At 49.3% G+C, this 12,935-nt stretch overlaps 1 protein-coding gene across 1 annotated transcript; it reads right to left on the reverse strand.

The window, feature by feature from the left end:
• Window positions 1-1,128: 1,128 nt before the first annotated feature.
• On the reverse strand, window positions 1,129-12,014 carry GATAD2A (GATA zinc finger domain containing 2A; the record flags this gene model as incomplete). The annotated part of the gene is made up of 9 exons (XM_008938176.1): window positions 1,129-1,514; window positions 3,157-3,343; window positions 4,250-4,539; window positions 5,536-5,815; window positions 6,679-6,846; window positions 7,810-7,941; window positions 9,756-9,845; window positions 11,272-11,403; window positions 11,885-12,014. Coding segments are annotated over 9 exons (1,540 nt in total), but the record flags the coding sequence as incomplete, so codon positions are not given.
• Window positions 12,015-12,935: the final 921 nt, after the last annotated feature.

Raw genomic sequence — 12,935 nt, forward strand, 5'->3', positions numbered from 1 at the left:
AATAATTCTTATCAGCACTACTTCTAGTACTGATATGCAACATAAGTAGTAAGGCATGTACTCCTGCCACTTGAATTCAACTTTAATTTGGGAGAAACACAGGGAAGGAGGAGGGAAAGGGATGAGAAGAAAAATAAAAATAATAATAAACCAACCAAAACTGGACCTGATGGAGTTGGGTGTAACCTGTGGAATCCCCAAGAATATATTAAAACCACGTCGAAACCTGTCCTTAAAGCAGGGTTCCCTAAAGCTCTATCCAAAATGAAACACTGCAGTGATGGGCAGAGGAGGAGCATGCTTGGGATGCCCAGGAGAAGGCAGCTCTGGGAGGGGGGGGTCAGGGCAGTCCTGTCCCCACCACGCTGCCACGGTCCCCATGCCACCAGGAGGAAGGAGCCTCCTGCTCCTCTGCTCGCCCTGATTGCCTGCAGCTTCTGGAATTCCTATCTCTTTTTTTTCTTTTTTTTTTGTGAGTAAAATTGCTCAAAACAACAACAACAATGAAAAAAACCCAACCCTCTGGAAAGAAAAGAATCAAAAACAGTTTCATTGTGAAGTCTCTGGGAAGGTATGAAAGGCCCGACTGCTCTTCGCTGAATTAGAAAGACTGAACAGAGGTGTTTGCTCAGTAAATTAGATTTTAGACTACCAACAGTTCAAAGTCTATTCAAAACAGAATTCCAACAAAAGTGAGAGACTCCTGCACTGGTTCCCATCTACCAGAGAAGTTTTGGTGGCAGCCAGTCCCTTATGGAAAAAAAAAAAAAACCCAAACCATACTCAACTGGAATTTTGAGTTTGCACTTATTTATCATTAGATCATCATCAGAAGGTTATGAAACATTAGAATCTGGAGACTGCCTTCCTGGCTGGAGGAGGGGCAGGGAAGAGGAGCAAATATGAACTCGGCTCACTAAATGTGTCTGCAAGTCTGGCTGAAATTCCTCTCTCCTGGAAGTGATGTCCACGCTCGAGGGCAAACGGGGACTTGTTCCTACAGAAACCGAAGGCAGAGAGTCGTTGAGTCCTCCTTTTGTGCTGGTGGTGACCCAAAAAAATCCAAACTAAATACATAAAGCCAAAAGGAGAAAAGAAAACAAAAAAAAAAAAAAAAAAAGGATTCTTCCCTTTCCCTGACAGCCTTCATCATCATCATCATCAGTCACTGAATGTGAGAACCAGAGGAGCTCGAGTCCTTCCCACCCGCGCGGTGTCGGTTTCATCGCAGGGACAGCAGCACTCGATGGGATGAGGAGTGGTCTTCTTGCATCCTATAAAGCCTGGGGCATATCCAGCTGGGATTAAAGCAGATTCCACTGTAATGTGGTATAAAAAGGATGGCAGAAACAGGAAAGTCTTCCTCTCGGGCGCTCCTCTGCATTATTTCCACGTGGCAGACTGTGGGATGGACCGTGGGGGGATCATATCCAGGAGATACTCGCGCTGGCGGTCTACTGCTGAAGACGACTTGTGCACAGCTAAACTAGGGTTGACAAAGGGTAGAGCCCCACCTGAGGAGAGGGAAAAGAGGAGAGAAGTGTCACAGGATGCTACAAACAGGAGACACACCAGTGGTAAACCCACGCTGCTTGCACTCCACCCACGTGAACATGGATCGTCTGGGCGCTATTAAGGGCAAGGACCTGGGGAAGGTGAAAGCTTCCAAAGTAATTCAAACAAAGAGGGGTAAGATTTGGTACCAGACATGAAGATTTGAGCAGGCTAGAGCTCTCTGCAATGGAATTAGGTTTTAAATGATAAATTAGGCTAGCAGGAGTAAATAAAATTCAAAGAAATCCATTGAAGGCTAGGCAATAAAATAGATCACAAGAGAGCTATTGGCTACAGTGTTTGCTTCCTGGAGATCCTCTTCATCACTGAAGCAAATGAATGACACTTCTCAAGTCAGATTCTTACATATATAAAGAAAAAACTAGGCTAGAATTTGTAATTTCCATGTGTTCAAAGCAACAGCTGTAGTTGTTTCCATCCCTGAGGAGTGCTGGGAGTGTGTGCTGCAGCCCTACCTAGAGCAAAGCGTCTGCAGCTGTAAATATCCCATCTGAAACTGCTGCTTCAGCAGAGGCAACACCAGCCAGACACTGAACAGCTCAGTTCAGACTCCCAGAAGTGAGTGACTGGCTCCTGCAGCACAGTGCTGGCCACACACAGGGGCTCAGGAGTGAGCAGTGGGGTGTCACATCTCTCTGGGTCTCACCAAGCCCCTGCAGCGCTCCGGGCTGGGGCAGAGAGACTGGGAACTGCCTGGTGGAAAAGGAGCTGGAGGGGTTGGCCAGCAGATGGGTGGAGATGAGCCAGGCTGGGCCCAGCATCCTGGCCTGGATCAGCATGAGTGTGGCCAGCAGGACACCAGGGCAGGGTTTGTCCCCTTGCATTGGGCACTGGGGAGGGTGCCCCTCAAAACATGGGGTCAGTTTTGGGTCCCTCACTCCAAGAAGGACCTTGAGGGGCTGGAGCATGGCTAGAGAAGGGCAACGAAGCTGCTGGGGAAGGGTCTGGAGCCCAAGTGTGGGGAGGAGCAGCTGAGGGAGCTGGGGGTGCTGAGCCTGGAGCAAAGGAGGCTCAGGGGAGACCTTCTGGCTCTGCACAGCTCCTGACAGGAGCCTGGAGCCAGGAGGGGGTCGGGCTCTGCTCCCAGGCAACAGCACAAGGCAACAAGGCCTCAATTTGCACCAGTGGAGTTGTAGGTTTGACCTGAGGAACAATTTCTTGCCCTGGAGGGTTGCCCAGGGCTGTGCCAGGCTGCCCAGGGCAGTGGTGGAGTCCCCACCCCTGGAGGGGTTTCCAAGCTGTGGAGATGTGGGGTGAGGGACACGGGGCAGTGGGGACCTGGCAGTGCTGAGTCTGAACTCACTGATTTTAAAGGTCTTTTCCAACCACAACAATTCCATGACTATTTACATGTGTAAAGCAGCAGGTTTTCTTTGGTGACACCACCCAATGGCCCCTTCTGATGAGCACAAACCACCCCAAAAGCAAACGCCAACAAGAGCTTTAGGATCAACACCTCAGTGCCACGGGGTTTTCATGCAGGGAGTGTCAAAGAGAAACCATCCTTACCCAAAGAGCTACGAGTGTGGACAGAGTGCAGCTACTAACTACAAAGAGAAGGAACTTTAGAGAAAAATCTACCTGTGTTGATGGGAGTCTTCTTCCAGGCGGCAGCGCTGCCCTTGCTGACAGGTCTCTCAGCATGCTTACCTGGCCTACTCCCAAGTGCTGCTGCAGACGAGGCATTCTGCAACTTGGGGGACTGGCTAAATGCATGCAACACTCCTCGGGGAGCTCCAGGAGGACCTCGAGACATCTGGCTAGAACTCTGGCAAGAAAGCAAACAGTGAGACAGGCACGGCAGGTTTCTGTCTCTAAGCACAGTACCCCTCATGGTTCTTTACTGCCCTGCTCTCCTTTCTTGGCTGCTTCTGCCAAATGTGGAATTCATTACCATAGTTTCAGGGCTGAAAACGTCCAAGATATCTCTACAACAAATTAACAATCAGCTTTCTGCTTCTCAAAGCACCTGTAAGGATGAGGAATTATCATCAACTGCAAAGCAGCAAAAAAAAAAAGTGCTGTGTAAGCACCTCTGTTCACAGGCAGCACCACTGCCCTGTCCTCAGCCAGCACCACGATGACTTCAACTCAGAGCAGCACTCGAGCAGCTTCTGTCTTCCTCCAGCTGAAAGGGGCTTTCACAAGGTGTGTCAGACCCAGGCTCTGCCATGGATGGTTGCTGCCACCACCTTAAACCTTCACAAGCACCATGATGTGTTTCTGGCTCAAGCTAGGTTCTTTCCTCTCTCCTACTATTTAATTTTCTATTTTTTATTTTCTATTTACTTTTGTGTCTTTGTTGCTAGATCACCTCTTTTCATTTGGCACATTGTAAAAGAACATTCAGGAGCAGACTTTGCAGGATGCGAGTTGAACACCCTGGACAATTACAGCCATTAACAGTTGGACTTGGCCTTAAAGGTCCCTTCCAACCAAAACAACTCATTCACTCTGCAAAAAAAAGCCACTGCTCTCTTCTGCTCTTCAACTTAAATATCAAGTCCCCCCAAAAAATCACTTTTATCAGCCTGGTTTTAAGCTTACAAACACCCCGTGGAGCTTCAATCAAGCGGGTTCACGCGCCAGCTCCACGCCTGCACCCCCAACCCTTGAGCTTGGAGCCCCGGGACCTTTGTCCCACCATCACTAGGGCTGAGGTGGGGTTCCTCACCTGCTTGAGGGAGTGGTGCTGCACGATGGGGTCGGCCTTGCTGGGCACAGGGGAGGCAGTCTGCTGCAGGAGCCGCTGCTCGATCTCCTGCTCCTGCTGCAGCGCCTTGACGAAGGCGGCCTTCAGCCGGTTGGTGTGCTCGGCCTTCAGGGCCTTCTTCTGGTTGGAGGTCATGCAGGTTTCACACATGATGGTTCCGTTCTTCTCCTCCCTCCAGCGGCAGGTGAAGTCAGTCTTACACTGAGCACACATGTAGGGCTCACGAGAGGACACAGCCACAGAGACTTTACCTGCAGAACACAACCCGCCTGGCTCAGCTCCCGCCGTGGCTTCCACAACAATCCTTGAGAATCCTCAAGAAGATTCCAGTGTGAATAAAAAAACACCCTCAAAGCAAACCCTCCACCCTTAAGTCTCTTCAATCTGAAGCCTTTTGCATTACTAGATCTTTGAACTCTTGACACAGGGTCCAGTAAATAGTTTAGATCTAGTTAAGAGAATTTCGTGGTGATGGACAGACCAGAGGCTGACAGCTCAACTCTGGGGAGAACTGGATGCACTTTAGAGATATCTTTATAATCACTGTCTAGCCTAGGAGAGACAGTAACTTTTTGTTTTTAGGCTTTTTTACAATTTTAAAGTTTGAAAATTATGAAAGGAAGTGAAGCCTAGATTTGACTGAGTATGACAATTCAATTTTGCAATGTCTGAAACTCATTGCTGCCTGCTGTGGAGGTGAAGCTCTCAAATCCTCAGCACAAAAAGGACATGGAACTGTTGGAACAGGTCCAGGAGGCCACAAAACTGATCCAGGGGCTGCAACCCCTCTTCTAGGAGGTCAGGCTAAGAGAATTGGGCCTGCTCAGCCTGGAGAAAAGGACTCCAGAGAGACCTTGTGGCCTTTTAGGATTTCAAGGGGCCTGTCAGAAAGCTGGGGGGGGGACTTTTGAGCAGGGCCTGTTGGGACAGGACAAGGCGGGGATGGTTTTGAACTAAAAAGAGGGAGATTTAGACTAGAGAGAAGGGAGAAATTTGTGATGCTGAGGGTGGTGAGCCCCTGGCCCAGGCTGCCCAGAGAGGTGGTCGCTGCCCCATCCCTGGAACCATTCCAGGGGAGGTTGGCCGGGGCTCTGAGCACCCTGCTCTGGTTGGGGATGTCCCTGCTCCCTGCAGGGGGGTTGGACCAGATGGGTTTTAAAGGTCCCTTCAGCCCAAACCAGTCTATAAAGTCCAGAAGGGAAAGATTCTCTCCTCACTTTTGAGGAACGTTTTGAACGCTACCTCACCTTGAGTCTCCAGCAGATTCTGCACAACTTCTTCCAACCCGACCAAGTAAATGAACTCGTTGTTGGCTGCGCTGGGCAGGAAGTTCATCTCTGGCGCCGGGGGCTTGGGAGGAGGGATCTCCAAGAGTGTCTTCTCCAGCTGCTTCCTCAGGGCGAGCTTGGCGGGAGCTTGCCGGCTGGCCGGCGACTCGCTGGAGTTGCCGATGGACGCGGCGCTGGTGGTGGTGGCGTTGGCCTGAGCAGATGTCACGGTTGTACCTTTGATTGAAGTGGGTGAAGCCTGGGGGGAACAGGACACAGCTTCAGGGACCAGCAGCAGAGGGGTGGGTGCTCTCCAGGCACGTGCTGCTCTCCACCGAGAGGGAGGGGAGCAGCGCTGGCTCCGGGGGAGATGAAGGTTGGTGGCGTGGGACAAGACCCAACCTCCTGCCTCCATGTCTAACTGCTGTAGGTGACCACAGAGACCACAACGTACATTTACTTCAACATTGTACCTGTTGTCTTAATGCTCTTATTCTTTCCCCAAGAACTTTGGTTTTATTTACTAATTGCTTTTTGTAAGGTAGGTTCATAAATGGTAAAGAAAAAGGCAAAACGTCCTCTTCCTTCTGATTTTTGTCACAGCTCTGACCCTAAATTGTTTCCTTTATCTACAGCCCTTGTTTGTCAGGATCAGTGCTAGGTGTTAAGCTGCTGCTTCAGTATCTCTTGGTGTTTCACACCAGAGCTCTGGCCCAGGGTGAGCTCTGTTTACCTGGACACCCAGCTTTCTTAAGGGAGAGAGGAAAAAACCAAAATCCCCAGGAGGGGTCACAGATACCCCATCCCTGGAACCATTCCAGGGGAGGCTGACTGGGGCTCTGAGCACCCTGCTCTAGCTGGGGATGTCCCTGCTCCCTGCAGGGGGGATGGATGAGATGGGTTTTAAAGATCCCTTCCAACCCAAGCCATTCTATGGTTCTGCAATATTCTAACAGACAGCTTCATATTGAAACACCAAATGTGGAACAAGGGACAAAATCCACTTCACTGTTTCCTCCCAGCCCTCCGGGATGGTTTCCTCACGTGTAACGGAGGCGAATGGAGAAAAGGAGTGCAGGAGGGGGAACAAGGAGCAGCAGGAAGGTCTCCTGCAGGACCCACCTGCGGGATGTTGACCAGCAGGCTGGTGTTGGGGACGTTGGCGACGCGGATCAGCCCCTGCTGGATGATCCTCTGGCCCTGGATCTGCACGCTGGGGACCGAGGCGCGCGGCGCCAGCAGCAGCGGCGGCGGCCCCGTGCTGGAGTGCTGTCGGATGTTGTGGATTTGCTGGGAAGACACAGAAATGGGCTGATGGGATGGGGGCCGTGAGGATGGGGAGGGTCAGAGAGAGGGGAGGGGAGTGGCAGGAGTCGAACGGGAGGATGTGAGAGAGTGGAAATGAGGCAAGGCAGAGAACGCAAAGGGAGGGTGAGATTTAACACCCGTGGCAAAACGTGAGGTCGTCCCCTTCCCCTCTGTCAAAATGAGGCAAGAAGGATGTAAGGTTGAAAAGAGAGGCTTGTATCTGAGGCCATCACACCACAGCCAAAAATCTAAGTCAGATTTCTTTCAAAACAAATAGCTGTTAAACCCATTTCATTTCAAAGGCATTAGGAAAGTGAGTCCTTCGAATGAAGTTTTCTCCATCATCAGAACAGAAAGGAAATGAACTACCACATCTCCACCTTCTTGCTTAATCCTGGCTGTGCAGCAAATAGAAGCAGACCTTTCACTGCAAAATAAATCCTTATTTAACAAGGAAGGATTTTTTTCCTGGTATCCCAGGGAACTCATGATTTTCTAGTACTGGCTCAAGTTGTACATTGCTTTCCTACCCCTTCCATGACACTGCTGTTCTCTGTCACAGGAGATGCAGACCCTGAGAAGCAGCACCTCCAGACTTCCCATTCCCTGCCTCATTTCAGCACCTCTTACTCAATTCCAAGATAGAAATGATGAAGAAAAAAAAAACCCCAAGTTTTAGCCTCTGAAAAGGTGAACTTGATATGACAGAAATAATAATGGGGGGGAAAGAAAGAATGAGGGATTGTGTTTCATTTCCTCTGCTGCCACTCTCCTAAAAAGCAGGTGAGGCTAGAATCCTGGAAATGAACTTTCCTAATAAAAGTAATAAGAAATTCCAGCAAGAACTTCACGGGTTCCTTCCAGACAAGCTGAAAGGTGACTAAGGAAAGAGTTAAGAGGCATTCAGGCAAACCAGAGTGTCTCTACCACCCATCAAACACTCACCTGAGCTCCTCTGACAAGAGGTGGCATCACTATCTGCGTGTTCTGCTGAGTTCCTAATTTTGAAGACGTCTGCTGCCCTCCACGGACCAAGGGAGGGGGAATAACAGTGCCTGGGATACGTGTAGAAGAGGTCTGCAAAAGAGAGGAGAGGTTGCTCACATCGTTCTGTTCTGCTTTATTTGGATGCCTGCTCTCTGCTGCTGCTCAGCGTGCTGCAAAGCAGTGTCTGAGACCTCAGGCAGCAACACAGACGTGGTGGCAGCCTGGCTACCTGCTCAGGGGCTCTTCCCTCTCATCCTGCACAGAATTCAAAAGGTGAGGAGCAGTTCTGACCAACATTTCCACCTGCCCTCCCACCGCTCAGGAGCTGCCGTGCTGGGACACAGCAGAGGCACAAACCAGGACCCCAGGATGAGAGTGGGGGGGACACAGGGCAGCTCTCCTCTCTGGATCTGGCTGTAGGACAAGAGGTGGCCAGGCTGGCTCTGGTGCAGTTAGTGTTCAAAAAACATTCAAAAGACAAAATAGTGTGTTTTGGAGGGGAGTAAGAGAAGGGGGAAATACAAATTGGTGCCTTCAGGGAGAAGCTCGGGGCAGACAGAGGTTGGAGATGCAGGAACCCAGGGAGGTGAGCACTGGGCATGTGCATCCATGTGGGAAGGGGAAAAAGAGACAGGAAAAGGGGAAAGTTTTAGAAAAAATGAGCAAGAAAAGGAGTCAGTCTACGGAAGTTTGAAAAATTGCTGTCCCTGCTTTTTGGGCTGCAGAGTGCATTAAATCCTCAGTTTCCCATGGTCTCATCACTCAAGCACCATCATCTGTGCCAGAGGGCTTCTAAACACACCCAAGCTCCCCCTGTGAGGAGTCACCACGTGCACACACACCCCCTCTTTAGGTAGGTGGGAAGTTTTATCCACTGCTCTTACACCTTTCCAAGGAAGGTGAAATGTTAACTCCTATGCACAGGAATTAGTAGAGTTTTTCCAGTCAAGCCAAAGCAGATGGAGGTTAGGTTAATTTGCCCAAACACCACAGATGAGACAGAACAACTTCAGTCCTGGATTCTTAGCTCCCAGCTCTCTGCTCTGTCCAACCAGAGTGTCACTGTTTGATGGCTGAGGGTTTAACTCGTGGTCCAGTTCCTCTGAAAGTGCTGTCTTCTGTGCAGGCAACTTGCCTCGAGGAGGAGATTACTCCAGCTGACAGACTGCTTTAGGTTTTGGGAGTGTTTCCTGAGTGCACAGCAAATTTACCCCTTCCCTCGAGTACAGCCTTCTGGGGGATTTTGAGATGAGAAGTTGCTGTTTTCCAAGGGAAAGCATTTTGTGCTGAAGCAGTTTTGAAATTTGTTTCGAATTAGCACAATGTAAATAACCCGAAATGTTTTAAATCCAAAAGCAAAACAAGATACTGGACTCCAGAGGAAGATTAGGTTAACAGATGTCAATTCCCTCTGCTGAGTGGTTTTTTTTTTTTTTCTTCTTTCCCCAAGGCTTTCTAACATTTAATTTAGTCTGAACCAAGATCTCTCCTGCCATCGTGTGCCATTCAGCCACCAAGCCAGATGAGACCATCCTACAATCCACTCAGCTCTTGCAGTTAATCACACTGAGGGCACAATTAAGTCTCTTGAGGGTAGGGCAACAGGCTGCCACAGTCCTATGACATAACTCCGTGGCTTCCTTTCTCACCAAGGGTCATTAGTCCTGCTATGGACATTATTTACCAGCAGAGTGGATCAGCCACTGAAAAATAAGCTCATGAGAGTTCTCTCTGTGTGACATCCTGCGTTCATCTCCCACCCCTGTCGCTCTGAAAAAGCTGACAGTGGGGTCTGGGGAGTTAAAACTAAAATCCCAGGTGGCTCCAAGCCGTGAGGTGTGTGGGGACTGTCCTCCCTGTCCTGTGCATGCCCTGAGCCTGGCAGCCTGGCCCACCCCACTGACCTGGAGGGATGGCTTGCCAGCAGCAACGCTCTGCGGGCCCCGCACCAAGGGCGGAGGGGTGGCCACAGCACTCCCAGAGGAACCAGCAGGCTGGAAGAGGAAAAACCAGAGAAGAAAGCAGACGAGTGTAAGGGTGGAAGCAGAATTACAGAAGCTCAGGGAATAAAAGCGTTTAGCTCCTTGCACCTCAGAGAACCTTCAAAGGCTGTGGCTTTCCCCCTCCCCATCCCTTTCCTCCTTCAAGCATCTCAACATGCACAGTTAAATGAAGAAATGATTAGGTGAGTATTGATAAAATTACACCAGGAGAATAAAGAGTCGATACACCACAAGCAGAGCAATGTGGAAATCTTTTGTAGCAGTTGCAGCTTAGAGCCCACTTCAGTCTTACCCACCATTACTACTGGTCTCAACCAGGCTCAAGCATTATGGAAAGTGAAAAAAAGTTTAGGGAAAAAGACATCAGGTATTAACAGAAGTTTAGGATATGCCACTTCACCCTCGTTAGTTCAGACATACAGAGCTCATTGCTCCAGGTTCAAAAAAGCTGAGTGATGCAGGCGCTTGCATTGGTTTTAATTCCATCTACTGAAGCACTCAGGAACCAACAACCCCCCAAAAAACCAGCCAAGAGAGCTGCATTAGCACCCTGCTGTGCCAGGAAACCTACACATCACCCCCAGCACAGAACCCACCAAGTCAGCATCACACGCTGGAAAATAAAACTCTTTGGTTGCCATTGTTACAGATCCTTGAAATTCAACCTGTGCCTGGAGAGCAGCACGTGGGGCATCTGCACACCCCCTCAGCCTCCTCTGCTCCTGCCACCCACCACCCTCCGGGGCCAGCAGAAAGGAGCAGATGGGGCAACCAGTGGGACAACAAGGTGGACGTTTGGCTGGGGTAGATTCTGATGAAAACAGCTCTGGATATTACACATGGTTGTGTGAGATGAGGGGTGGGGAGAGAAGAGGAGGAAGGGAAGAGGGAGTTTGAGGTGTGGGGGCTGAACCATTCCTTCCAGGGTTTTTTTTTTTGGGTGATGAAGCGTGCAGCTAAACACAGACTTACTTCACCTGGTAGGACCTGGAATCCAGACCTGGGCTTCTGCCACACAGCACAAGACACAGCCCTTGTCCACCAGCTCCCAGAGCCTGGGGCTCAAACGTCCCAACTCTACCTGTCAGCACGTCTGTCAGGTGCAAGCATCTCCTCCAGAGGTACTTCAGCCACCTCTACAGGGCATGAAGGACTGGACTGAGCGTTGGATAATTGCTTTTAACAAAAAGGTCTTTAGGTTTTGAGTACTGCTGATAGCATAAACTGTCTTGCAGGGCATTTCACTGAAAGGAATGGTTACCAGGATAAGCCACTATGCTCTTCATGAGGATTTTGTGAAAAGTGAGATAGAGTTTTATTTGAAAGCCATCTTAACGTTCCACAGGCTGTGGCAACTGCCACAGTTCATTTTTCCTCTCTGTTTCCAAAGAGAATTATCTGCAAGGGAAAGAAATACCTTCTGAGTAGTGGTCTCCTTCTGGATTTGACTTTGCCGTAGCTTCTTCAACAGCACCAGCTTGGCCTCTTCTAACCGTAACTCCTCCTTCAGCTGCTTGATCATCCTCTCACGCTCCTCTGGGCTGCTCTTCTGCAGGGAATGAGGAAAAAACGTGCCAAAACAGTTACAACAAGAACTCACAGCACTGCCATTGTCATGCACCTCTTCATCTCACTGACATGCCTGCAATAGATGGACACTGAGTGTGGAGGAACAAGCCAAAAGCAAAACAAAATGACTTTTGGGGGTATTTTCAAGGAGCAAAACGTAAATGAAGATCAGATGACAAGTCTGTGTTCTGCTGTACTGAGTGAGGGACACTGCAGCTACCAAAAAGCCAATTCTGTAAAAGGTGCACTTTCAAAGCATATAAAAACTAAGGAGTTAAGAGCTTGAGGAAAATAAAAAAGGCCACCCTCCTTTAAGAGCTTCAAGCTCCCCACTTTCAAACCCATCTTCACAAACCCACGCATCCACCTGACCCTGCCAGGGCAGAGGCCTGTGCAGAACAAGTGGTGGGTTTTCTTCTTCCTAGATGGCACAACTCAGAGCGTGCCAGGAGCAGACTCACCATGAGTGCCTCTGTGTTGGTCTCTTTTAATGCTATTTTTGTTAAACCATTCATTCTAGGGCTAGAAGGCTCATTGTCAGATAACACTATAACGTCCGGCGAGGGCACTCTCTTTTCCCTCTTGACTTCACTGAAAACCAAAAGAAAAACACAGAGAGTGAGTTAAAAGCAAGCAAAGAACCACTTCATGCTGCAAAGTAACATTATTTACAACCTTCTGCTAAACTAATCCAGCACCTCTCCACTTCTGAGTGAACTCCACGTGGATGAGCTCAACCACTTTCTGCTCTCCTTGGTGAGATTTCCCACTACAAATCCATCCCTCCCTTTTTCTTTTCCCTTTCTGAATGCAAATATTCCCAAGTTGTGACTCTTCCTCAGCCAGGTTCCCAAATCTGAGGAAACCCCACATGAACAATTCACTGCCATGCACTTACCTAACTTTAAGTACTTTCTGGCACCATTTCTTCCTGCACCAACACTATTAAATTCTTTATTGATAACAGCAGAAATCTGCAAGAGCCTTCACAGAGAGGGACACATCCACCCACCTCCATCAAAACCCCTGAGCCACGTCCAGACTTTGATTTTAACTCTTTATTTGGCTTTAACACTCAGTGTCTTGAGTGAGGGCTGCACACTCCACCTGAACTGACAATAACTCACCTCTCAGCTCCATCCCCTACAAACATCACACGGGAACAGGACCTGAAACTGAATGAGCCCAGAGGGACAGAGATGACACGATGTGACACAGATGCCAGGTCACTTCTGGTACCAGGATTTGGGATTTCAGACTGGGAAGCAGAGTATTTCAGAGGAAGGTGTGCAGTGTGTGATGATTGCTGAGAGGTTTAGCAGGAGCTTCATGGGACCCCAGAGCCTTCTGCACCACCCCAGAAGGATGACAGTGCTTGGGAAAGGGCTGGCAGTGAGAATTTTAGGAGAAAGTAACACAGGGAATTGTATTTTTCCTGTAATGCCAAGCCAGAAGCAGGACCAGTGAAGTTTACAGGGAGAACCTTCTGTTATGCATTAGACAAAGTGCATC

The sequence above is a fragment of the Merops nubicus genome, unplaced genomic scaffold (assembly GCF_000691845.1).
Source record: "Merops nubicus isolate BGI_N331 unplaced genomic scaffold, ASM69184v1 scaffold27010, whole genome shotgun sequence".
In the NCBI taxonomy this organism is placed as follows: Eukaryota; Metazoa; Chordata; class Aves; order Coraciiformes; family Meropidae; genus Merops; species Merops nubicus.